Genomic DNA, 27,926 nt, shown 5'->3' with positions numbered 1-27,926 from the left:
TTCCCCGTATAAAGCGCGTGCTCTTGAAAATGAAACACAATTAATTAAGAGTTTCTTACTACAGGACCTATGGATTTTTATTGCCTATTAGGATAGAACTACACAAATGCTTTTTTTCAGCATCTGTTCCGACACGCTGAAATGAATCGCAGGCGTCACGTTGGACGCGCCGAATCGAAAGTAATAGGAATGTCGGAGGTTGTTGCTCCGTGCATCCGACAACTGCCCATTATTTATTTCCAAACCGCCAGCATTCTAGCTGTAACCTATTTCTTCTCATATAAAATGATTGGGGGTGAACAGACAACATGATGTATAATAAATGCATTTTTAATTTCACTTTAAAGCTATGTCCTACCTTTCAAGTCTGATTGTTTTTTTTTTTTTATTTGGAATAAAAAATACTGATATTAAGATAAACAAGTGTAATACTCTGGTTATTGATGGTAATGGTGGAGTTGTACTTGCTATTTAGTTCAGTGGGCTTACATCGTTTATAGCTGTATTTCTAGTATTTGTCCGTTTTTATTTTTGACAATGTTTTCCTCTAACATGAAAAAAAATGTTAATGTCTAAAAAAGTGATTTAATAGGTGAGACTGGAAAACAAAACAAGTCCAGCACATAATTAGAAATAAACTACTATAATGTTACTCATGTTGTAGCCAACTCCGTAAGGCCTTCCAGTCTTGCCCAAGAGAACCAGCAGGCAGTGAATAAACTGTAAGCTCCTCAGGCTTTTGTAGTATCTGCTTTGGTGCATATTCCCCACCTAAGGATTGCGGTTTGTTCCACCGTTGCTCCTGCTCTTCTGTTTTTGTGCAATGGCGTCACGCAGGGACTGCAAAATGGCTTCCTCGTTGTTCATCACATTGTACTCAGTCATATTCAAGAGCTTGTCAAAGATTTCTTTGGTGTAAGTCAGTTTAAGGAGGCTGTAAGGTGACCTGTCTGAGAGTTCAACCTCCCCTCCCTCCATTTCCTCAGGGCTGCGCTTCACCCCTATAATAAAAAAAAAAATAATTAAAGTTTTATATATATGTTGCCCCATATTGTCCAATATCTTGGCATTTCTGGAACTGTGTGAATGGCTTTTAATAGACCATCCTGCAATCCTATTAGATCCCAGTGTATATGCTCTTCTAATTTCTGCTTCTTTCAAGTGCTTAAAGGAGAACTAAACCCTAAAAATTGATTAATATAGCTAAAAGTGGCATATTTTATACAGTGAACTTATTGCACGAGGCTAAAGTTTCAGCTTGTCAATAGCAGCAATGATCCAGGACTTCAAACTTGTCACCATCTTGGAAAGTGTCTTGCAGAATAAAAAATCCTGAGGCTAATTGCTTTTTCTCTTCTCTTATATTTATTTTCCTCTCATATTTATTTTCTAGTCTACTTCTCGTTGCTTGGATAAAAAGAACTCTAGCAAAGCATATGTTGCACACTGGAGAGCTGCATGAGAATAATATGTGAGTATTAAAAAGATTTTAAAAAATAACGGACTACTGTATACATAGTACAGAACTATTAATTCCAAGGTTAGTTGTCTTTTGAAAACACATGTTGAAAAACATTGTGCCAAGGAGCACCTGTATGATATTGGCAAGTTGATGTGGCTGTAGCATTATAGAACAAGAAATGTAAAAAGATCAAGCGTTTGGAAAACGGCAGTTAAAGGAGAAGGAAAGTCAACAGTTAAAGCTGCATTTTCACTCTACTGCACATGCATCTGCTACAGCAGGGGTTCTTTGCCAATGAGGCAAGTTAAGGGTTATCGCCTAAGACGGCAGCGCCCCACTAGGTACCAGGGGCAGAAAAAATGCTGCTCCTGGTACTTTAAGAGCGAATTTCTGGGGGAGGGGGCAACTGCTGCTGCCTCAGGCAGCGGAGGGGCCAGGATCGCCCCTGCAGGGGTCCCCAATGTTTTTTTACCCGTGAGCCACATTCAAATGTAAAAAGAGTTGGGGAGCAACACAAGCATGAAAAAGTCCTTTGGGGTGCCAAATAAGGGCTGTGATTGGCTATTTGGTATCCCCTATGTGGACTGGCAGTCTACGGGAGGCTCTACTTGGCACTATACTTAATTTTTATTCAATTAAAACTCATTTCCAAGACTGGAATTCAAAAATAAGCTCCTACTTTGGGGCCACTAAGAGCAACAGCCAAGGGGTTGGGGAGCAACATGTTACTCACGAGCTACTCGTTGGGGATCACTGAGCTACAGGATTGTGATGAAAAAAAGAAGTGGAAGAGGAGGATTGCTCCATTGTAGCTAGAAAGCACCACTGAATGTTCCACTTCTTCCACTTCTATCCGGTAATTGAATAGAATCAATTAGTTAGAGAACTGAGAGAAAGCAAACGAAGAGGCAGAACTTGCTACTAGGTGCTCTTTATTGCACACAACATGTTTCGGGCCAAGAGCCCTTTATCAAGGGGCCGATTCACTAACTTCGAGTGAAGGATTCGAAGTAAAAAAACTTCGAATTTCGAAGTGTTTTTTGGGCTACTTCGACCATCGAATGGGCTACTTCGACCTTCGACTACGACTTCGAATCGAACGATTCGAACTAAAAATCGTTCGGCTATTCGACCATTCGATAGTCGAAGTACTGTCTCTTTAAGAAAAAACTTCGACCCCCTAGTTCGCCATCTAAAACCTACCGAACTCAATGTTAGCCTACGGGGAAGGTCCCCATAGGCTTTCCTAAGTTTTTTTGATCGAAGGATATTCCTTCGATCGTTGGATTAAAATCCTTCAAATCGTTCGATTGAACTATCTGCGCTAAAATCCTTCGACTTCGATATTCAAAGTCGAAGGATTTTAATTCACAGTCGAATATCGAGGGTTAATTAACCCTCGATATTCGACCCTTGGTGAATTGGCCCCCAAGTGTACAAATCATTAGGTGAACAGGCATTTTAAAGTGTAAAACAGGAAGTGAGGTCATAAACATCTTATGTCAATCAACCGTGGTATAGTGCTGATGTCATCTTAGTAAGTGCTCATAAAATCAGTAATAAAAAATGTATAAAAAGTACACATGTTGTGTGCAATAAAGAGCACCTAGTAGCAAGTTCTGCCTCTTCGTTTGCTTTCTCTCAGTTCTCTAACTAATTGGTTCATTTCCTACACCTGGAGCGGGGGTGTCTTACTGAGATCGAGAGCACAGCTGCCAAATCCCCAGTCATCCCAATACATTGTCCAGAATTGAATAGAATCACTTGGGGGTAACTAATTGTTGTGGTTGTGACTTTCCCTTTTCAACAGTATTTTGCAATCAATATTACACCTTTTAAGCCTTAATAACTAAAACTAAAGGAAGTATTTCCAAAGATTCTTTTAGGCTGGTTTGGTCTCCTTATTTTGAAATCTGTAACTCCAATACTGGCGATCAAATAATGCGCTTTCTTCAATAGTTAGATGACCTATCTGACACTCCAGATGATAAATGGGCTTTTTCTTTCTTTTATTACTTGTGTATCCACTGGCTTAGTTAATTTTTAGTTAGTTTTTTGTTATTTTTCATGAATGATATAGTTTTGATACTATCATGCCATTGTCTCCTTTGCAACATATTTTCTTCATCTGCATAACATTTGTTGTCATTTTGATTTCATTTGTTTAATATGAAAATCAAATAAAATATTTTAAACAGAAAAAAAAAAAAAAATCATTACACTTTTTTTATGATCATTTTAGATTCAAATTCTGTATTTTGGTTTCATTGAGGTTTAATCTCATACCTGGTGCCTTGTGGGTTTTGAATGTGTCATTTATAAGTGGAAAGTGCAGAAGAATGGGTGCCTCTAACTCCTCTGAATTGGTGAACACGTGGCATTCCTTTGGCGTCTCACGGTCTTTGTCCGTCACGTTGACTTTGGGAAAAGCAATTTTCTGATTGGTGCAATATTCACACGTCTGTACCACAGACTGGAGGGAAATAGAAGTTAGTTTCACCATATAGAAACCATTAATAAAATTAATATTCAGCTCAGTTCCCTGGGCATAATGCCACCTACCTATATTTAAAAAAAAAAAATGGCTATTTTACCATTAAATATTGTGGGTGAGAATATTTATGCTCAAAATATAAATATATATCTTCTGTCACCATCCCATGAGAGCAGGTTTTATTTGCTTTGCTTTTGAGAGAAAAATCTAAAAAAAATCTTCACTGCAGATGGAATTTAAAGATGGATGATTAAAGGGGTTGATCACCTTCAAATTAACTTTTAGCAGGAGAGTTTCAGCCTGTAACGCTCTCTGTGCTAGAAAAGCCGAATTTCCAGTTAAATTACCGGAAATTTGTCTCTTAAAGTTACCAGGAGCGGCTTTTTGCCACCCCAGGTAACTTCTGGGGAGCTGCCGCCCCTGACTTTTAGTATGAGTATAATATTCAGTTATAAGATGCATTTATTTTATTATTTGGGGGAGTTATTGAGCTTTTTATTCAGCAGCTCTTCAGTGGTTCAGCAATCTGGTTTCTACGGTCCAAATTACCCTAGCAATCATGCATTGATTTGAATAAGAGGCTGGAATATCAATAGGAGAGCTTGTGAATAGAAAGATGAGTGATAAAAAAAAAGTATAAATAATAATAAAAATTTTAAAAAAGTATAAATAATAATAAAAATGATAAATAATAATAAAAATTTAAACAAAGTAGAAACAATAATACTTAGACCCACATATAATTTATTTTTAGATGAAAGCTGGAAAGAATCTGAAGTAGGCAAATAATTAAAAAACTAAAAAATAAAGGAGAGTTGAAAAGTTGCTTAGAATTAGCCATTCTATGACATACTAAGGAATTTATCTCAATATTTTCTGTAAAAAACTCTGACCAAATCCACATGGGTTTTATGGGTTTATTTATGAATACATTTTCCCTAAAATTTTGTTTGCGGGGAAAAATTCGCGAAACATCAGATTTTCACAATTTTTACGGATTTTTCACCCGCAAACTCTGAAGTTTGCCGAAACCCTCCGAAAACTTCGGTGTATTGCCAAAAACCTAGCGCACATCAAAAAGCATTGGGACTTCTCCCATTGACTTGTATGCAACCTCGACAGGTCTGAGATGCCGGATTTTCAGATTCTGACTTTTTCCATCCTTGGGGTTTAACGAATTCTGAAAAATTAGTGATTTTTTTAAAAAGTTTGATATTTTGAAAAAAAAAAATCACAAATTTTTCGTGATTTTTGCATTTGGAGTTTAGTAAATAACCCCCGAAAAGTTAACTTACAGGCGAACCAACCCTTTAACACCTCAGTGTGAAACACAATGCTCGGGGATATGTTTTTCTTTATTGCAGTCCCAGTTTTTTACCTTGAATCTTCCCGCAAGGCTGTAATCAAACGAGAGTATGACATCCGCCTTACGCTCTTCACGTAGCAAAGGTGGGAAGCTGGCATTAATGTAATAGGCACTGTCAACCAAGCAAAGGTCATCGGAGTACGGCGTCAACTTGTTCGGAAACGTATCCAGTTCTGTATCTGAAAGAGCAATTGCAACTATTATTTTCCTTCCATGCAACGAAAACTGCACGAGATGCAAAGTGAGCCCTATGCTGCTATTGGTAAGTACAGAGCTCTTCAGCTCCTTGTATCCCCTTTTGCTCCCCAACTTGTGTTTTTTGAATGACATGCAAGTGAGTGCAGTCTAGTAGACATCCATGTGCTGCCCAGCTCCTGTGCCTTGTGAATGCAGAGTTGTTGAACACCAGCAATGGTGCATGCACTAGGCATGTGAATTTTGCTTTGCAGTGGTATATTTGCATATAGTAGACCCTGTGGGGGGGTCCAGGGTTAGAAATGGGGCCAGATGGTTGAGGGGTCTTCTGTATGCTTGAAGCAGAGGGTTTGAAACTGCAACATTTGTATATAATCTGTATGCCGAATGTTTACACCCATGAATTGTTCAGCCGTGTGTGGAATATGTCGGCCCAGCAGAATGTGCAACTTGATATGACAAAGAGATTGTTTACCTTTAAAGTAGGAGAATCCCTTATGGGAGTGATAATCTTTATGGATCTGAAGTCCTTTCAGAAAGTTGTGGTGCTCCCCATCAATGGGCCGGCTAGTGAGAATATCTCTAATGGTGCTGCCAATGTACCCAGCAGGTTGAAGAAGATGAGTGGCCAAACTGGGGGAAGCTGATTTTCTTCGTAATGCTTCTTCTCCATCTATGATAAAGACACCCCAACTGAAAGAAGCTCTAAAATGCAATGTGTTGTTTATGACTGGAACCAACTTGCGATGCAATTAGAATACACACAGAGGAGGAAAGAATTTTTTTTTATAAATACCTGAATGAATGAACTAAGGGTTGAACATCCAACTAGTGTAAGAAGCAGACTGATACCAATCATACCCCAGAGAATGTGTCAAGCAGTGCAAATGTTTTGCAGTTGGCCATTAAAATTGAACATTTTTCTTCTGCTGAGAAGAGTAAAGCCAATCCCAAATGAAATCAATAATTACAATTAGCAGGAGGGAGTGGCACTGTTGGCATCAGAACCAGGAAAACAAGAGCATAGGATTCTGGTAAAGTAAATTCAGGAGAGAAGAAACATTTTAAAAATAAACAAAGGTCCATGACCTAACGGTATTTCCCCACATGGGAAGCTCAAATCAGTCTGATGAAACACCCAGGCAGGAGCCTGATTTTATTTTCACATCCGGAACCCTTGTGTTGGGTAGAAATACTCAATTTTGACGTGAAATGGAAAGTCTCACGTTTCTTTGCCAAAAACAGCCGAGTGGGTTCGCACGGAGCCTACACAATGGTTCCAAATGGGAAAGGGAGAGGAGGCCCCTGCCTGTTTACTAGGGTGAATAAAAAAGAATCCAAAAGCTGCTGAAATAAAATAAACTGGAGAGATGCTAAGCAAAAAGATGAATAACTGAAAAAAACATAAAAAAATGGAGACTCATTGCAATCTGTCTTAGAATATCAATGTCTACCTCATGGGAAAAGTAAATATAAAGGTGAAATACCCCTTTTAATGTGCGGCATTGTAGCAAATGATGTGGTTATGTTATTAAAAAAAAAAACAAGGAATGAATGATGATGAATGCGATGCTTTCCAGTTCAACCTCAGTGTTATTAGTGTATTTATGCTGTGCAGTAACACTGATTAAAAGTCATTGGGGTCATTGACCCCAGGGCAAAAGTGTCCATTTTACAACTTATTTCTCTTTATTTTGGATCTACAATTCTTTTTTTTAAAGGACAGAGCCACACACCATTGCTTATGTGTTTAATTCCTCTAGCTGTTTATGACTATAAAGTCTGGCATCTTTTTGCCACGGGATGCAGATAATTGTAACCCTGTAGCCGTAAAGCATATATCTGACACCCCAGACACAGAGTAGGCTTCATCCTCTCGATGTTTTCACTGCTGTTATGTCATTTAGAGATAAGGCAGCAAGAGATTCCCCACTCCAATCCCAGCTCATCACACAGTGTTTCTAATTCTGATAAAGAATCCATGGGTGGCATATGTGTTAATGTATACTGGGATCTCTAGCATAGTGCCTGCTGAATCTAAATTAAGGGTTCTTAGAGGCATTGGCACCCCAATATAAGCTGTGGCTAGTGATGGGCGAATCTGTGGCGTTTCGCTTCTCCAAATAATTTGCGAATTTCCCACGAGATTCGTGAACTGGTGAAAAATTCACAAAACGACACCGGCGACACCAGCGTCTCGTTTTTGACACCGGCATCTGTTTATGAGGTCCGTTTTTTTTACACCGGCGTCCAAAAAAAATTTAATGTTTTCGCCAGTTTCGCAAATTTATTCGCCGTCTGCAAATCGAAGGAAATCGCCACGAATTTGCGCCTGCTGAATAAATTCGCCTATCACTAGCTGTGGCTTTGAGCAGACGGTTAAAACAAGGCACTTGTCTGCTGACGCTCCCTAACTTTGGCGTTGATCTGTGTGCCTTACCCAAAAGAGTGCAGGGACCTGTGCCCATTCTTCAAATGCCCCACTCAGTGTGAATAGGCTAAACATTGTGAATTGTAGTCTGTCTTGAACACTGTGTGGGGCTTTGGAAATTACCCTTATTGTCATATATTTTTCAAAGGCAACCAGTTCCATTTTCTTCTCCATACAATAAGTGTGAATGGCATTGCCTGATTTGGATCTTTCTGAATAGAAGGTTGTTGGACAACAGATTTCAGAACTGCAGATGAGAATGTAAAGCCTCTTAATGATGAAAAACGAATTACGGAAAACTTACCAAGATCTTGAATGTTGTCCCTGGTGAAGCGGTGCCAGAAATTATCAGAACTCACTGCAGCAAACCAGGCGTCCATCAGATTTATTGAAAAGATATTACTCCATAACCCTTGGATGTCAGGGGAGAAGAATGTAAATAATGATGCAACTGGGAAGTGTAGTCTGCCACACATTAAGGAGCACATTTACTAAGCTTGAGTGAAGGATTCGAAGTACAAAAACTTCGAATTTCGACCATTCGAAGGCTACTTCAACCTTCGACTACGACTTCGAATCAAACGATTCGAACTAAAAATCGGTCGACTATTCGACTATTCGATAGTCTAAGTACTGTCTCTTTAAAAAAAACTTTGACTACCTACTTCGGCACTTTAAACCTACGGAGCACCAATGTTAGCCTATAGGGACCTTCCCCACATAATAATTTTTACCCGAAAACACGAAACCCAGTGCACATCAAAAAATCATTGGGACTCCTCCCATTGACTTATATGCAACCTTGACAGGTCTGAGATGCCGGATTTTCTGATTCAGACTTTTCCATCCTCAAGGTTTAATAAATTCCGAAAAATTCGTGATTTTTTAAAAGTCAGATTTTATTAAAAAAAATCAAAAAATTATCGCGATTTTTGCATTCAGAGTTTAGTAAATAACACCCTTAGTCTTAAGACAGTATTTAAAATATAAATTGTTAAACAATTTAAGATGTTTAGTAGAATAATACAAGAGAGAGAGAGTATAAGTAATTACCCGAGCTATTTAACATGCCCCCTATACATTAGCTTTGGAGGATTGCCCACAAACAGCTTCCTTATAATTTCAATTTGCCCAATGATAAATATCTGAATCTCTGCCACTTCCCATTCCTTGTACAGTTGCATATACCTTGCAGAAAACAAATCCTTGACTCTGGGAGTTTCTTTATAAGTCGCCCCATGTAAAAGCTGCTTCCAAAGTCTTCCGAACGAATGTATGCACCGTATTTTAGAAGACCAACCTCATAAGGAGAGAACTCACACCACTCTGTGGAATAGTAATGAGGGCAGGCACAATGTTAGTTATATGTTAGTTGCAGATTTTACTAATATTAAGACATTTTCCTGGATGAGCAGTCAAGTCAAACAGTGTCAAACTGGGATGCCCAGGGGCCCACCAGAAGACCTTAGGCTGAGGACCCACTTTCCCAACTATTATACTTCTCCTCACTCAACTTCTTTATTCTCCTAGTCTCTTCTCTCTACATACTACACTATATGCTTCCATTATTTAGCCACTTTGTTCCCATAAAGAAAAAGGGAATGACCATGAAATAGGCCAAATGGTTAGAAGCAAGAGGCCCACTGGCACCTGGGCCCATCTGGAGTTTTCCTGGTAGCCCGGTGGGCCAGTCCAACACTGGTCAAACATCATTCTGTTCTGAGCTCAGTGATAGCACTGACTTTAACACTCCTCAAATCATCCCCAACCCCCAATGCAAATTAAGAGCACCCAACACACTTTTTTATTTTGATTGGTAGTAGGGACCATCCTATAGGCCTGTCTTCAATGGTTCATGGAGCGAAAAAAAGGCAGAGCCTAATGTCAGGCATGTTTCTAATGCGTGGGAAATCTAATATATGGCTACATAGCTTCTAGGGATTCATTAACTGCTCGAGTGCATTTGGATCCTGCTTCAGACTAGAGATAATTTGAATTAATAATAAGTCATTGGACGTTAGAACCAGTGAGGTCTGAAAGAGTGGTTAGTCATTGTATATCTGTCTTTCAAATATAGATCATCAGACTTTTGGAATTAGAAGTTTTGAATTTCATTGAGGGGGTGAGGTAATTTAGGGATTATTATTAACATGTATTTATATAGCGCCAACATATTGCGTAGCACTGATTTGCAACTAATTAACAGTATTTGAGCCTTAAGGTGGTCATACATGGGCCGATAAAAGCTGCCGACAGACCGAGTCGGCAGCTTATTGGCCGGTGTATGGGGCCCTCCGACGGGCTTCCCCGATCGATATCTGGCCAAAAGTCGGGATGTTGATCGGACGGGACTAAAAATCCCATCGGATCGCAGCCGCATCTGTTCGTTGATGCGGTCCCGCAATCCGACCACCCGTTACCCATCGTTAGGATCCGATCGTTGGGCCCTAAGCCCATGATCGGATCAGCCCGATATTGCCCACCTCAAAGTGGGCATATCGGGGAGAGATCCACTCGTTTGGCAATGTCGCCAAATGAGCGGATCTCTCCGTGTATGGCCACCTTAAGTCTTTAGGGTGGTGGCAGACGGTAAGATTCCGGGGAGATTAACCGCCCAGCAACAAATCTCCCTAAGTGCCAAAGAATGTGAATGGACGGTGGGATGGCACTCGGATCAATTAGTTTTCCGAAGTCGACTGAAGTTGCCTCATGAGGAAACTTCCGCGACTTTGGAAAACCGTAGTGATTTAAGTGCCATCCCGCCGGCAATTCACATTTTTGCCGGCAGGAAGATTAGTCTCCCGAAGAAGAGGAGATTTGTCACTGGGAGACTAATCTCCCCGGAATCTTACTGTGTGCCACCAGTCTTAGGGTGTATAATTCCACTGTGACCACAACACAGCAGGATTATGTGATAACATTTGCTTTAGTTTAGTAACCCATATCAGCAAATCAGCAGGCAGAATTTATAGTTCTGCTGTTTTTTGATTGGCTGCTATGGGTTTGTAGACCTGGAGTCAACGTTGTGCCTGTTATTACATTACCCAATAAATAACAAAGACAATCAAATATGTTTACACAAATAGTATTCGTGTTATTGCTTATCCTTACCTTTAAAATCCAGAGTGGTGTTTTCTTTATTTTTGACATTCATCGCCAGACATAGGGGCAAAGGATTCTGTCCATGTTCAAGTGCTTTCCGCTGACTAGAAAGAGTGGCTTTTCCATCCTGATTAAAGATGAAAGAGAAATTATTTTGGAACGTGTTTAGTAACACAGACATCAAGGATTACAATGAAAAGGGGAAATCTAAACTTCTGGTTAAATGGTACATGTTTATTGCTCACCCCATTGTGGAACATGGATTCTATTGCTAGACCCCAAATATCAGTGAATGACGTTTTGTATCCCAGCTCTGCTCTTTTCTTCATTTCTTCCCGGTATTTGAGAATTTTTTCCAAGGTGAAAGAAGCTTTTTTGTCTTTGGTCACATTCTTCCTAGCGTTTTCAATTGGCCTGTCCAGGTCCTTCTGTGACCATTCAGCATCTTCATATAGATTTGATATTGCCCTGTAGAGACAGAGAAACACAACAGCATTGTAAATAGAAATTGTGAAAAAATTGTGTAAAATCCTAATACTTAAAGGGATACTGTCATGGGAAAAAACATTTTTTCTAAATGAATCGTGTTAATAGAGCTGCTCCAGCAGAATTCTGCGCTGAAATCCATTTCTCAAAAGAGCAAACAGATTTTTTTTATATTCAATTTTGAAATCTGACGTGGGGCTAGACATATTGTCAATTTCCCAGCTGCCCCAAGTCATGTGACTTTTGCTCTGATAAACTTCAATCACTCTTTACTGCTGTACTGCAAGTTGGAGTGATATCACCCCCTCCCTTTTTCCCCCCAGCAGCCAAACAAAAGAACAATGGGAAGGTAACCAGATAACAGCTCCCTAACAGAAGATAACAGCTGCCTGGTAGATCTAAGAACAACACTCAATAGTAAAAACCCGTGTCCCACTGAGACACATTCAGTTACATTGAGAAGGAAAAACAGCAACCTGCCAGAAAGCATTTCTCTCCTAAAGTGCAGGCACAAGTCACATGACTGGGGCAGCTGGGAAACTGACAAAATGTCTAGCCCCGTGTCAGATTTCAAAATTGAGTATAAAAAAATCTGTTTGCTCTTTTGAGAAATGGATTTCAGTGCAGAATTCTGCTGGAGCAGCACTATTAACTGATGTGTTTTGAAAAAAACATGTTTTCCGATGACAGTATCCCTTTAATTATCTGCTTATGATCCTTTTTGGCTTTATAGATTGTTTAATCACACTTAGCATAGTGCAGACAAACCAGATTGTAAGCTCTTCAGCATGCTTACAATTAAGTAATGTTACTAGGCTCATAGAGACGGTGATTTAGCTTTACCAATTTCTCCCATTAGTCTTTTCCAGCCACAGCTTTGAACCAATTTATAAAATATGACTGATTGTGAAACGGAACTTCTCTCATACTGTATTAAGTGAATGAATACTTCTTTATGGGACAGAAAGTGAGGGCAAGTACACCTTACAAACTGCAGCTTCCTAATTCCATCCTCTTGGTCATACAGACATCTTTTTTTATCATAATAATGTAATCATCTAGACGTCAACCAGCTGTGTTGACTGGAGCCATAATGATCCCCAAAAGGAGAGTCCAAGAGGCAGAGAAGTGATGCACTCAGAAGAAGCCAGGCTTGTGGTTAGCTAGGTGCTTAGCCAACCATTATATTATTCTCTGTCAAAAATGTAGGGCACCTATTCTACAATATCAACATCATTGATTGATATTATGACATAATTGTCACAATTTCCATAAATATTGTCCCCATTGGTACACAGTAGCTTAAACATTAACATAGGGTCCACAAGCGTAATACATCAGGCTGTACATTTAGACTGAGAACAGGTATATTATTGACTAGACCAGTGATCCCCAACCAGTAGCTTGTGAGTAACATGTTTCTCTCCAACCCCTTGGATGTTGTGGCCTCAAAGCAGGTGCTTATTTTTGAATTCCAGGCTTGGAGGCAAGTTTTGGTTGTATAAAAACCAGGTGTACTGCCAAACAGAGTCTCAATGTAGATTGACAATCCACACCGGGGCTACCAAATGGCCAATCACAGCACTTATTTGGCACCCCAAGAACATTTTTCACGCTTGTGTTGCTCCCCAACTCTTTTTTCTTCTGAATGTTGCTCAGGGGTTCAAAAGGTTGGGGGTCCCTGGTCTAGACTATCATCACATGATGTCACTGAATGGTAGAACTTCATATTTTTATCAGTAGTCCTAATACTTGATGTCTAGTTCCCAACAAAAACTCCTCATACCCACGTCAGTTCAATTTACGTTGTTTGGGATAGATCCATTAACCAGTTGCTTATATTACATATCCACAGCATTACAACGGCCTTATTGTTAATGGACTATTAAAACGACAAATTATGTGATTCCCAAATTGTTTGCTAGACCTCCATCACTTTAGATCACAACTTGCCTATGGGGGACAGGACCAAAACATTTGAAGAAAGTCGTCCCCAGGAGAACCGCATCACAGGGTTTTCCTGCTTTCTATCAATACTTTTCAGTTTAAGCGTGGTAACATATTTTTGTCTTTCCAGGATAATGTTGTGTATAAATATCATGCCCACTCTCCAAATCAGCAAATTCACCCAGACCCAGTGAAGATAAAACAGAACATGAGCAAACACCTCAACTGGGCTACATTTATGCCCTCTCATTGTGTCTTTTTAAATAGTGTACCCTAATAAATTACTAATTTGTTATTTATAAACTGTAATGTAAATGGAAATGTGTTATTTTTTTTTTTAAAAAAACGCCATGAATAAATATCAAGAAATCCTGAGTTTGCTGAGCAAGTTATGAGGCTTAAAGGAACAAGAGGACAAGGAGCATATGAAATAGGAATAAATAGGACAGACTATGGAGGGGATTGTTATAATAATTAATAATCCAGATTTGTTTGTTACTAATAAAGTGGATAGTAATTATGGATTCAAGGAAAATGTATACTAGTGACGATAGGAGAAATAGAACAGTTTTTCTCTTACCACGTAGAACCAGAAGCCCCAGTAATATAAAACACACAGTCTAAAAGATTCAGCTTCTTCAGACCAGACAGGGTGCCATAAAGGGCAGTCATTGCTCGTGTGCCACCTCCAGTTGTTGTTACAGCAATCACAGGAACCTAATGGAAGGAAAACAATTGAATCAATGTTCAGGGCTGGATTTGCTGGCAGACAACAATGGCCCAGGCCTAGGGCTGTAGAGAGATGGGGGTGGCATGTGGCCTGCTGGCCGTATCTCAACTGGAGATTTTGACAGTTGTATGAATCTCCCACCCAGTACCCAGTGCTAGTAAACGGGGAGCTGTGAAGGTGATGGAGCAGTGGGTAGTGCGAGTGGGGTGGGTTTGCGAGTGGGTCAGGGCAGGGGATGTGTGAGTGGGTCGAGGGACCAGTTTGGATAAGCCTGGGGGTGCACAGTTTTTAAATCCAGCCCTGTCAATGTTCTGCACACACAATAACTTTTCCCCCTCATACCCTAATACTTATTAAAAGGAAAATAAAAGGACAACATTCACTGATCATTAAGATTTACTTAGTACATAAGGCAGAAAAAGACATATGCCCATTATGTAAATTCTTGTTGAATAACTGATCCTGAGGAAGGCAAACAAAAAACATCTCATTTGAAGCTGACGTTTGTTACTGATGCAGCGACGTAACCTCTCAAGCTCAAGTGCCTCCAGCCTAAAGCTTGTGCCACAGGGGGCAAAAATTGGCCTGCGGAATGCATGCGTCTGAGCCAACACAGCAGTTTCGGACGAACGCGATTGTCACCAGCCGACGGGATGGCACTCAGAGCGCTTTGTTTTCCAAAGTTGCCCTAAGTTGCCTCACCTTTGCACCTTTGGAAAACGAAGTGCTTCGAGTGCCATTCCATCAGCGATTTAGATTTTGGTCGAAGGGAAGGCAGAAGAAGAAGGGGAGAAGAAGCGATTAGTTGCCGAGCAAATAAATCTCCCCAAATCTTCGCGTGTGTCTCTGCTCTTAATAGTATAAATAACAGAAGCCATACAAAATGTATTGTAGCCAAATGAAAAACAGATACCAACCTCGTCTTCCTCCAAGTCCCTGTCCAGCTTCAAAGCCTTCTTTAATGCAGCAGCAGCTACTTTCTTTCTTTTATGAAGGAAATCTTTCTCCTCCTCACAGAGATCAAACCCCAGGCGAACGTCCAACTTCTCCTCGCTGCACATAGACAGATAACAGAGAATGATCTCAGATGAAAGAGAAAAAAGATGAAGCAAGATAATGGCAAGTGAAGTTGTAATGCTGCTGAGAGGAATCTTAAAGTAGAGTAATCTGTCAACTCTTAAAAGTGGTTTCTAAACTCGTGGTCTGACCTTCTATAATGAAGCCTAGAACAGTGGGGGGCTCAGCCTTAAGACCATTTAGAAAGAGATTTGGGGATAATATCCCCAGATTTAAATATTCAGCAGATGAGTTGGGAGTTCCATTTTGCCAGTTGGATGGTAGGGGTATTTGTGTTGATTAGGCAGGAGGATGTAAGTGTAGGAAAGTGATAACATGATTGTGTGATTCATACAAAGGTGGGTTAATGCAGCCTTGAAAGAAAGGAGAGGGTAGGATCTGGGTAGAGATAGTGGGGGAGTTTAAGGTGGTACCACTTGTGAGAGACCTGATCACAATAGTGAGATTTTGTGTGTTCCGATTAACTTTGGTTGTGTGTCTGGTGCTGCCTGTTCCCACTGCTAATACAGCCCCTCTGTTATAGTGCTCAATTAGATCCATGTCGGGCTCAAGTGACTTCCCTAGTACTTCAAAGAGGTGGAGAAGCTGGAGTCAGCCTCTTGGATAGCCCTCAGGATAGATGATGTAGTAACATAGGATTGAGCCCAAATGAAGACTGGGGAACACATGGGCTTATAAATATAGAGTCATGGTAAACTTCGAAAAGATGGGATACTTTACCATTTTTGTGTTTTAACCTTCATCTCTAAGCGTGTCTCCTATGAACAAAACACACACACAAAAAACGAAGTCATCAAACAGATTACGTGATACTATTTGTTTAGATTAAAGTCTCTCAACACAATATTGTATTATCTTGCAAACATTCCAGTTGTGCACATTCTTCATTGTAGAAAGTCTGATTATGGCTTCCTCATCATAGCAATCATGGCTACTCCCTCTTGTATAAACACTAGAAAGGAAAAAACAGTCCCTGGCAAAATTAAATGATGATTGATTGCTATTAGTTACTGGACTGGGGACTTTTTTTTTTAGGTTACTGCACAAACCTAGATCTGTGTTCAGGGAAGAAGAAAAGGAGTTAATTTTACACTCAGTTCAGTTAAAGGGATACTGTCATGAGAAATTTTTTTTTTTTGCAAAATCAATCAGTTAATAGTGCTGCTCTCGCAGAATTCTGCACTGAAATCCATTTCTCAAAAGAGCAAACAGATTTTTTTATATTCAATTTTGAAATCTGACATGGGGCTAGACATTTTGTCAATTTCCCAGCTGCCCCTGGTCATGTGACTTGTGCCTGCACTTTAGGAGAGAAATGCTTTCTGGCAGGCTGCTGTTTTTCCTTCTCAATGTAACTGAATGTGTCTCAGTGGGACATGGGTTTTTACTGTTGAGTGATGTTCTTAGATCTACCAGGCAGCTGTTATCTTGTGTTAGGGAGCTGCTATCTGGTTACCTCCCGATGACAGGATCCCTTTAAGGTCAACATAATAGAAAAGAGATGTCTGAACACTCACAGGCTTTGCATGTAGATGAACGGTCTCTTCCTTTCCTTCAGAAAGTGAATTTAGAGGCACATTTACTTGTGATTTAATGTCGTCTGGTTTTGCTCCCTGAAAAAGAATAAATAGTAAATGCATTTACCTACTGTATAAGCTCTCATTTACAGGAGGTGTAATGATATGTGTAAAAATGTAGGCACAATTGTGGTCCCTAGACCCAGCAGCTGATACCTTATCTAGGTGTAAGTACAGTGCTGTGTTTAAATTCTGCACTAGTTAAATGACACACAACTGAATTGGGTTACACCTCCGTGTGTCCCATCTCCTTCCTTCACAAGCACAAGCAGTGCCCATATCCATGCAGTTTACTGACTGATTTATTTATTCCTGATTATAATCATTTTGCCAGAATTTTGGAAAATAATGCAGTCAATTTGGCCAAAAAATATGTGGATCTTTCTGTGCCCAGTCTATTTTAGTCTGTACTTTCAAAATGTTTACACTGATTGTAGCAATCATGACATTATTATCTAAAGGTGGCCATACCCAGGGACATCACCAAACGAGCGGATCTCTCCCCGATATTCCACATTGAAGTGGGCGACATCGTGCTGATCTGATCGTGGGCCCAACAATCAGATCAGAATGGAGGCCAAACGAGCAGTCGGATCGCGGGACTGTATCAATGTAAAGATGCGGACGCAATCTAACGGGATTTTTTAACCTGCCCGATTTGCATCTGCCCGACTTTCGGCCAGATATCGATTGGGGACGCCCGTCGGATTGGCCCCACTCACAGGCCAATTAGCTGCTGATTTGAGTACTTTTAGCTTCTGACATTATTAATGTGTATTATCCAACGTTAGACTGAACAATAGTGGCCAAGTGGGGCTAAACGGCTAAAATACTTCAGGACTTCAAAGGGAAAATGTTTTGTGTACAGGATTTAATAGAGCAAAATGACATTCTCATCTCCTCGTATAAATTCATTGAGAGTTATTTACATTATTTACCAATTTTCATACCTTTTTTTTTCAACAATGAAGTTGGCAAAAAAAAAGCATTGTATAAAATAGTTTAAAATGAAAACAATGGTAATTACCTCGATGGCCATCACCGTTCCCTAAACGACACAACTGGTACTGATGAGTTAAAGGAAAACTATACCCCCAAAATGAATACTTAAGCAACAGATAGTTTATATCAAATTGAATGACATATTAAAGAATCTTACCAAACTGGAATATATATTTACATAAATATTGCCCTTTTACATCCCTTGCCTTGAACCACCATTTCGTGACTCTATCTGTGCTGCCTCAGAGATCACCTGACCAGAAATACTGCAACACTATGGGGCAGATGTATGAAGGGTCGAATATCGAGGGTTAATTAACCCTCGATATTCGACTAGGAACTAAAATCCTTCGACTTCGAATATCGAAGTCGAAGGATTTAGCGCAAATCCTGCGATCGAACGATCGAAGGATTATTCCTTCGATCGAACGATTAAATCCTTCGAATCGAACGATTCGAAGGATTTTAATCCAACGATCGAAGGAATATCCTTCGATCAAAAAAACTCAGGCAAGCCTATGGGGACCTTCCCCATAGGCTAACATTGACTTCGGTAGCTTTTAGCTGCCGAAGTAGGGGGTCGAAGTTTTTTTTAAAGAGGCAGTACTTCGACTATCGAATGGTCAAATAGTCGAACGATTTTTAGTTCGAATCGTTCGATTCGTAGTCGTAGTCGAAGGTCGAAGTAGCCCATTCGATGGTCGAAGTAGCCCAAAAAACACTTCGAAATTCGAAGTTTTTTTAATTCGAATCCTTCACTCGAGCTTCATGAATCGGCCCCTAACTGTAACAGGAAGAAGTGAGGAAGCAAAAGGCAGAACTCTGTCTGTTAATTGGCTCATGTGACCTTACATGTGGTTTGTATGTGAGCACAGTGAATCTTACGATCTCAGGGGGCGGCCCTTATTTTTTAAAATGGCAATTTTCTATTTATGATTACCCAATGGCACATACTACTAAAAAAGTATATTATTATGATAATGGTTCATTTACATGAAGCAGAGTTTTACACATGAGCTGTTTTACTCAGTATCTTTTAATAGAGACCTACATTGTTTGGGGGGTATAGTTTTCCTTTAAAAGGTACCTGTAGGTGGGCGCTCAGCTGAGAATCGTATCTTTTGATGCTGTGGAAAGAGCAGGTCTCGGTGTGATCAGGATTAGCTGTTGGATTCAGGCCTATTTTATGGGATTTTTCACAAGAGTTTTCCACCTTTAACAGAAGTTCTTCGCCTACAGAAAACAAGGATCATTTTTGAATATCAACAGCAGAACAAATTACCGCCATGTTCTGATAAAACAATTCTGTTGAGAAGGTTCTAAATGAAGATAAAATGTGAATAATTGTCTATGGCAGTGTAGGTAGTTGTGCAATAAATCAGGGTCGGACCTCTCCCTGCACTTCCTCTCACCTCCCGGACCCGGGCAAAAGGAATGGACACGCGCAGCACGAGGGAAAGGTGGTTTCCCTGCAGATTGGATTTTGTGGCTGGGGGGCCCATGGGATGGTGTGAGGCTGCAGTCCGGTGGAACCTGGGCCCCCTAGTCCGACGCTGCAATAAACTATTTACTTTTGTAAATGTTATGGCCCACTATTTTCACTCGTACATAAACCATTTTTACTAACTCTGAGGCCTGAAGAATTGTCTGTAACTAGTTTAGTTATTTTTTAGAAGGATTCGGATTCTGCCCGGCCGAAGTGAATCGGAATCCTAATTTTCATATGCAAATTAGGAGTGGAGAGGGAAATTGCGTGACTTTTCGTCACAAAACAAGGAAGTAAAAAATGTTTCCTCTTCCCACCCCTAATTTGCATATGCAAATTAGGATTCAGATTCGCTTCGGTATTTGGCCGAAACTTTCGGGGGTTCGGCCGAAAACAAAATAGTGGATTCGGTGCATCCCTACACAAAGAACTTTATTTTTTCTGTGTTTTATATCCATTATTATCGGTGAGGCTGTTATACTATATTATATATTATTATATATTAGGGATGCACTGAATCCACTATTTTGGATTCGGCCGAACCCCCGAATCCTTTGTGAAAGATTCGGCCGAATACCAAAGCGACACTGAATCATAATTTGTATATGCAAATTAGGGGTTGGAAGGGGGAAAAAATGACTTCTTTGTTTTGTGATGAAAAGTCATGCGATTTCCCTCCCCACCCCTAATTTGCGTATGCAAATTAGGATTCCGATTTGCTTCGGCCTTCCGAATTCTGCTGAAAAAGGCCAAATCCTGGCCGAATCGCATACCGAATCCTGGAATCAGTGCATCCCTATTATATATATTATGCAGAACTACATTAAGCACCAAACAGCCTCCTCGCTGCTTACTAGACTCATCCATTTATAATACAGAGTTTCTAGCAATTTTCATAAGTGCTCATTAGCATGAATACTCTAGGCACAGCCTTATATAAAGGAAATACAAAAGAAATGAGAGGGATCAGAATAACAAGATGTCCAACGTACCTTGCAAAGTCTCTGGTATCTTCTGTTTGTCCACACAAACATCCAAGCAGCACAACTCTCTAGCCTGGAACAGGAACAAGGAGAATTCATGGTCATTTGTCATGTGAGCCTTAGGTTTTCCTTCTACAAGTCACTGGAGATAATGTTTTCATTCAGCAGTGAATCCTTTCTCAGGAATAATTGTGAGCAATGATAGGCTTCGCATTGTCACTTTTTCTAATGTCTCAATTAAATCTTTGAACCTTCTACAATAAGATCACAAAGCAGCGTAAGGAGTATTACCACAATCATGCCGTTCGTCACAATGGTCTCTGGGCGAGCAGGCCTGAAAACAACAAACAAACCAGATTAACACTTTACTGTTAAATTCTAGTGGTACCCAGGGCCGGGCCAAGCTGGCCGAGCACCCTACCCCCACCCACCCCGCTCCCCCGTGCAGCAAACACGGACTAGGGGTAGGCAGAAAACAATTTAAGAGGTACCCGCCCAGCACCCCCTATCGTTGGCCCGAAGCAGGTGCCTCTTCTCTTCCCCTAGTTCCGGCCCTGCTGATACTGTATAACAAGTACACTGGTAGACTTTTAGTTATCCCTGTATGGCCACTACAACAATTCTCTATTTTGTCTGTTTAAAAGTACATCCAGTTGTGTTACCAAAGCTGAAAAATCAATTTGGCTCCCAGGTCATTATACCAAATGACTGGACATTGCATTTTAAATTCTGGTTAGGTTAAAGGACATGTAAACCCCTCACACAAAAATGTAATCACTGAAGAGCCTCTTTGAAATCTCAAAATACCTGCCAACCACTGGTTGTTTAAAGGTTAAATGTAAGGCTGCAGCATCCTTAGGATTCCTTCTGCTCCTCTAACCCACTCAACCCCCTCCCTTGGGAATTTCCTTTGGCTGTTGGCTACAGAGCATGCTCAGTTCTTCTCATCTTAGATTAACACACACACCCTCCAGTGTAGCAGCTACTCTGCCGTAGCTGTCTGATCCTAACCCCTCTCCTGAGGTTGCCTCACAAGGAAAATTCCGGCGACTTCGGAAAATGAAGCGCCGCATGTGCTTTACCGCAGGCGACTTTTCTTTATAACAGATGGGAAGACACGCGGAGGCAGTTCGGGGAGATTGTCGTCCAGAAGAAGAGGCGATTAGTCAACAGGCGACAAAATCTCCCCGAATCTCCTCGTGTGAACTAACCGTTACATCTCATTCAAAAGTAATCCAGCCATTGTACTGAAACTATCTTTAGTCTATCTGCCTGAACAATGTTTTTAATATACTCCTACTTCTGACACAGAAAAGGAAACCAAAAACAAAATCACAAGGGAAGATAAACACCATAAGGCCAAAAATATTCAATCACATTCCACTATCTGACAGTCAGACAGATGACATGAGAACACTACCAGGCTGAATGCATATGGCTGACAGTAGGAGGAAGAATAATGGTCTGGGGCTGTCTAATATGGTTTGGACTTCTATACAGCGAGCCTTGGTTTTGAAAGGAAACCAGACGCCCCCAGATTTAAATCTCTGTGAGACATACATAAGAGCAATAAAACAGAAAAACAAAGTAATATTTGGAAAGTTTCAACACAAACATCCAGTATTCCAAGGAATGCATTGCATTACTCACATTTTCTTCATACTAAACTCAACTTCAAGTGTCTCTTTCCCCTGTAGAGATAGTGATAGGAACAGATATAATAAATGGTGAGAATATACAGTATATGGCAAGAATCAGCATGATGTTAGGAGTAAAGAGAAATAATATACACAGACTTATACACACCAAAGGGTTTCAGTTATATGTGAATTAGTGATGTGCGGGCCGGCTTGATACCCACGGGACTCACGTGTCGGGCAGGTTGGGGCCAACCTCATACCCTTATTCGCGGGCAGTGGGCGGGTCCGGGTTGAGCTCTTCTTCCTGCTCTCCCCACCTGCCACCTTACACTGCCGACTTCTGGCTTCTTCATTTATAGACGTGTGCCTGCTCATCCCGCCCCTTTTGTGACATCATTGGTGGGGCGTCGCGGGTTTATAAAAGGAAGCCGGAAGGTGGGTGCAGGGTTTCAGGCAGGTGTGGGTCGGGTAAAACCCAACCGGTACATCATTAATGTGAATGTGTATTTTTTCAGGGCCGGAACTAGGGGTAGGCAGAGTAGGCATGTGCCTAGGGCACAATTCTGGAGGGGTGCCAGACATGTACCTTCTCTGGCTCCTACCCCTGGTTCAGTCTCCTCTCTGGACTGCTTGCTTGCACAATGGTTCGCACTTGCACTACCTCGCCTATTCCTGCATGCACTTCCTCTCCTATCCACGCATGCGCTTCCTCTCCAATTCGCACATGCACTTCCACTCCTCTTTGCGTGGCAGCATCTATTTGTGCATGTGCTATGCGCACGCCTGTTCACACATGCGCGCTCCCAGTCCGCAATGTGGCTGGCCAGGTTGCCTAGCGCACCTGCCCGGCCTGGCCCGGATCTGTTATTCTGAATGCAAAAATTTTTATATCAAAAAAGATATATGTCCCAAGGCCTCTTAGAGTAAAAACAAGTAATTTATTAGTAATCACATTTAAAAAAGTTTTCGGTACATACTAACCCCACATATCCCACCTTACGCGATTCGCACCCTCCGGCGCTTAGTCATAGGTGTGTCTGCCGGAGGGCGTGAAACGCGTAAGGTGGGATATGTGGGGTTAGTATGTACCGAAAACTTTTTTAAATGTGATTACTAATAAATTACTTGTTTTTACTCTAAGAGGCCTTGGGACATATATCTTTTTTGATATAAAAATGTTTGCGGTTTGATTGCCTTTGGAACTGGGGCGGGTCCCTTTGGCCTAGTTAAGAGATTTACGTAAACAGTCATATGGACTCCTGACCCCCAAATGATATATCAGTTTTTTCTGAAGTCTGCAATTTACAGATCAAACCAGTCAATTTGTAGCAAACCAGTAACACCGGTAATGTCTATGAGCTTTTGAAAGATCTATTCACTCCTTGTGATCAGATCTCATGTTTATAGGCAAATTGGATCTTGCCCCAAAATACTAGTTATTAGGCCAAAAGAAACAAGAATTCACATTTGTTATCAGTGTTCATTATGGCATTGCAATACTACATGTTGTGTGTTTACAATTTTATGCATAAATCACATACCGTATATAAGTATAAGCCGAGGTACCTAATTTTACCTACGAAAACTGGGAAAACGTATTGACTCGAGTATAAGCCTAGACAAACCTACAGCCCTGTCTCCCAGCAGCGCACATTCTGCCAAAGCGACCCCCCCAGAGATCAACCGGACTTCTTTGCAAAGTTGATGGTGACAGAGAATTGCCAAACGGATTACTGTGTGCATTGTCCCACTGTCCCACTACCATGTGCAGAGGGTACTGTGTGATATTGCCATCACTGTTATTCTTTCATATAACCAACAGAGGGCGCTGTGTGATATTGCCATCACTGTTATTCTTTCATATAACCAACAGAGGGCGCTGTGTGATATTGCCATCACTGTTATTCTTTCATATAACCAACAGAGGGCGCTGTGTGATATTGCAATCACTTTTATTCTTTCATATAACCAACAGAGGGCGCTGTGTGATATTGCCATCACTGTTATTCTTTCATATAACCAACAGAGGGCGCTGTGTGATATTGCCATCACTGTTATTCTTTCATATAACCAACAGAGGGCGCTGTGTGATATTGCCATCACTGTTATTCTTTCATATAACCAACAGAGGGCGCTGTGTGATATTGCAATCACTTTTATTCTTCCATATAACCAACAGAGGGCGCTGCGAGATATTGCAGTCACTGTTATTCTTTCATATAACCAACAGATGGCGCTGCGAGATATTGCAGTCACTGTTATTCTTTCATATAACCAACAGATGGCGCTGTGTGATATTGCAGTCACTGTTATTCTTTCATATAACCAACAGAGGGCGCTGTGTGATATTGTCATCACTGTTAATCCTTCATACAACCAACAGAGGGCGCACTGTTATTCTTTCATATAACCAACAGACGGCATTGTGGGATATAGAAGTCTCTCCCCAAGTGAACTGTTGGTATAGGAATGATTAAAAGTGACTGCAATCTCAACTGCTGACCCGAGTATAAGCCGAGGAAGCTGAAAAACTCGGCTTATACTCGGGTATATACGGTAAGTGTGGAATGTAATTTTCCTACATGTATTGTGCTCTAACTATTGTCTCTGCCAAGAAACATGATCAGCCATACAGTTTGGTGGTGAAACACGATAAGACTATAACTGCCTCCTCAGCCCAGTCTCTGGTGCTCCAGTGTTTTAGCGTAGCCTTAGATCTCAGCAAACACATAGAAGCATTTGTTAAAATGATATTTCAATGGTGTAATTTTACCGGTGGGTTGAGTAGAAAATTGTGCTTCAGGGTCTCTCCGGCAGTTATTTTTGCCACATCAAAGAACACTTTATAGAGCAGATCGTTTTGAGACACGACATCTTCATCATAAAGCGTCAGCTCCAGCACATTCTAAGCAAAAAACCCAAAACAAATCACAAAGATAACATGTGCATGGAAGAATCTGATAATCACACGATATTACAGAAGTGTTAAAAGATGGTGTTTAATTAGATCTATTTATTTCCCCCAGATCACATGCATCTAAGAGGAACGTTCCTATAGAAGAAGGAGGAGGTACAGGGTATGAGAGAAATCATAAAATACCATACGACATACAACCAAGTTTGCAAACAGTTTAACTTGGTTTAATCTTCAGGCAAGGCCATTTGCTCACATTTTTAATTTCTATATTATTTCTATGTTAAAAAGGAGGAGAAGGTTGGGATTAAGGCCAATCAGGTTGATGGGAATGATAAACATAATAAAGTCTCCGGTCACAAGGAAACTCTGTGAGTCTAAAAAATGTAGATCTTCCCAGCTATAGTCAGGTGATCCCAATGGTGTCTAATAAAAGGGCAGCCAAGTTTGGGAGTTTTACTTTGAAAGCAGCAAGTAAGTTGCAGGTAAAACTTGATCCCTTTATAAAATTTATAAAGAAGCAATTGAATTCTTAAAGAATCAGATGAAAATTGAGCGTAGGACTGGCCAGATATGGGATGACTGTGTCGTAGTTGTTCAGCTTAAATATATTGCAATATATGGACAAACAATCCCTGTGTTGTTTAAAGGGTAAGGCATTTTTTGGTAGTTGTATGCACAATATGTCTCAATGTCCTTAAATTGATACTGTCATGGAAAAACATGTTTTTTTCAAAACACATCAGTTAATAGTGCTGCTCCATCAGAATTCTACACTGAAATCCATTTCTCAAAAGAGCAAACAGATTTCTTTATATTTAATTTTGAAATCTGACATGGGGCTAGACATTTTGTCAATTTCCCAGCTGCCCCAGTCATGTGACTTGTGCCTGCACTTTAGGATGGAATTACTTTCTGGCAGGCTGTTATTTCTCCTACTTAATGTAACTGAATGTGTCTCAGAGTGTTGTTCTTAGATCTACCAGGCAGCTGTTATCTTGTGTTAGGGAGCTGCTATCTGGTTACCTTCCCATTGTTCTGTTGTTTGGCTGCTGGGGGGAAAGGGAGGGGGGTGATATCACTCTAACTTGCAGTACAGCAGTAAAGAGTGATTGAAGTTTATCAGAGCACAAGTCACATTACCAGGGGCAGCTGGGAATGACATAAATAAGACTCTGGTCTACACAATTTTAAGGTAGTTTCCAAAACTAATATTTTATATATATATTCCTAGTATCCTCACAATGTAATTAAATGTAAATATGTCTCACCAAAACAATACAGGCTACTCTGGGACTTTCCAAACTTACATAGTTACATAGTTATATATTTAAATTGGGTTGAAAAAAGACAAAGTCCATCAAGTCCAACCCCTCCAAATGAAAACCCAGCCCCATACACACACCCATCCCTACTTTTAATTAAAATTCTATATACCCATACCTATACTAACTATAGAGTTTAGTATCACAATAGCCTTTGATATTATGTCTGTCCCAGAAATCATCCAAGTCCCTCTTATAGTCATTAACTGAATCAGCATCACAACATCACCCGGCAGTGCATTCCCCAACCTCACTGTCCTCACTGTGATGAACCCCCTACTCTGTTCCTTTAAATGAAACTTCTTTTCCTCTAGTCTGAAGGGGAGGCCTCTGGTACGTGATTCTCTTTATGGGTAAAAAGGTCCCCTGCTATTTGACTATAATGTCCTCTAATGTACTTGTAAAGTCTAATCATGTCCCCTCGCAAGCGCCTTTTTTCCAGAAAAAAACAACCCCAACCTTGTCAGTCTCCCCTCATAATTTAACTCTTCCCTCTCTCCACTGCATATGACTTCATTCTACTTGTACCAACATTTGCTCTACACCAGCGCTGCTCTTGCCGGTACATGACAACGAGGTGGCCTTGTGCTTTACCTTCATCTTAGCAGATATCTTGAATTGAAAAGTTTCATTCCACTCAGGGTTACTTGTATCTGCCGCAGTAGCTGTTTTCAGCAACTTGTTTGTTGACGAGGGAAGCCAGAGAGACACATAACAATCAGCGTTGCTCACTGCATGAAACAAAAGGAAAACACAAAAAATGCAACTGTCAAAAAACTGCAGAAAAGACTTTCATCTGAATTGTACAGAATATGTCATGTAAATCGCCAGTAGCCTAGCTCGTACCTGAAGAAGTTCTGGAAGGAAAAACTGCCCAACAACAGTCCCCCTATGAACCATAAAGAGATACTGACACCAGAAAAGTAACATTTTTAAAGATAATTGTCTTTTTATGCTATTTTGCCATAAAAGTATTTGCCTGATGCTTTTAACTAAAAGGTAAGTTTTAGAAGGTTATTTATCATCATCATCATTTATTTATATAGCGCTGTCAAGATACGCAGTGCTTTAGTTATTTATCAAAATCCGATTTTATCTCAACATTTTCTGCTACAAGCTCGGGTTTTTTACGCTTATTTATTATTACACTTTCCCGAAAATTTGCTTTGCAGAAAAAAAAATTAGCTTTTCACGATTTTTTTGGATGTTTCACCCGAAAACTTTCTTATGCTTTTTTGCCCGAAAACTTCCGGGTATTGCACGAAACCCAGCGCACATCAAAAAATCTTTGGGACTTCTTCCACTGACTTTTCTGATTCGGACTTTTCCATCCTCTGAGTTTAATAAATTCCAAAAAATGTGTGATTTTTTAAAACTCTGATTTTATAAAAAAAAAATCACAAACTTTTCGGATTTTTGCATTTGTAGTTTAGTAAATTTAGTAGTTTAGTTAATAACCCCTGTAGTGTACATTTATATTCTGAAGAGTAGATTTTTAGTTTCAGTATTATTTTACATTCTAAATAGTATGTTTCCTTTACAAAGAAGTCAGAACTGGTCCCTTAAAGGCATACTGTCATTGGAATTTTTTTTTCTGAAACGCATCAGTAAACGCATCAGTTGGAGCGCTAGCTGCTCCAGAAGACTTCTGCACTGAAATCCGTTTCTCAAAAGAGCAAACAGATTTTTTTATATTTAATTTTGAAATC

The 27,926-nt window shown here is 40.3% G+C and overlaps 1 protein-coding gene across 1 annotated transcript in view; it reads right to left on the bottom strand.

Annotated features, from left to right (window-relative positions):
- Positions 1-314: 314 nt before the first annotated feature.
- LOC108700467 (cytosolic phospholipase A2 epsilon-like) overlaps positions 315-27,926 on the bottom strand; it is a 33,153-nt gene continuing 5,541 nt past the window's right edge. Inside the window, exons 3-20 of the mRNA XM_041574755.1 lie at positions 26,812-26,948; positions 24,752-24,883; positions 21,989-22,029; positions 20,630-20,672; positions 20,348-20,411; positions 18,957-19,102; positions 16,808-16,903; positions 16,011-16,048; positions 15,131-15,266; positions 14,064-14,200; positions 11,296-11,518; positions 11,060-11,177; positions 9,137-9,274; positions 8,253-8,360; positions 5,993-6,190; positions 5,335-5,501; positions 3,749-3,935; positions 315-1,001 (exon numbers count right to left, since the gene is read on the bottom strand). Coding sequence (XP_041430689.1) covers positions 772-1,001; positions 3,749-3,935; positions 5,335-5,501; positions 5,993-6,190; positions 8,253-8,360; positions 9,137-9,274; positions 11,060-11,177; positions 11,296-11,518; positions 14,064-14,200; positions 15,131-15,266; positions 16,011-16,048; positions 16,808-16,903; positions 18,957-19,102; positions 20,348-20,411; positions 20,630-20,672; positions 21,989-22,029; positions 24,752-24,883; positions 26,812-26,948 — 2,339 coding nt within the window. The 3' untranslated portion in view covers positions 315-771. The remainder of the gene's footprint in view (positions 1,002-3,748; positions 3,936-5,334; positions 5,502-5,992; positions 6,191-8,252; positions 8,361-9,136; positions 9,275-11,059; positions 11,178-11,295; positions 11,519-14,063; positions 14,201-15,130; positions 15,267-16,010; positions 16,049-16,807; positions 16,904-18,956; positions 19,103-20,347; positions 20,412-20,629; positions 20,673-21,988; positions 22,030-24,751; positions 24,884-26,811; positions 26,949-27,926) is intronic.

This window comes from Xenopus laevis, chromosome 8S (assembly GCF_017654675.1).
Source record: "Xenopus laevis strain J_2021 chromosome 8S, Xenopus_laevis_v10.1, whole genome shotgun sequence".
Classification (NCBI taxonomy): Eukaryota; Metazoa; Chordata; class Amphibia; order Anura; family Pipidae; genus Xenopus; species Xenopus laevis.
This window is presented reverse-complemented; position numbering and strand designations above follow the sequence as displayed.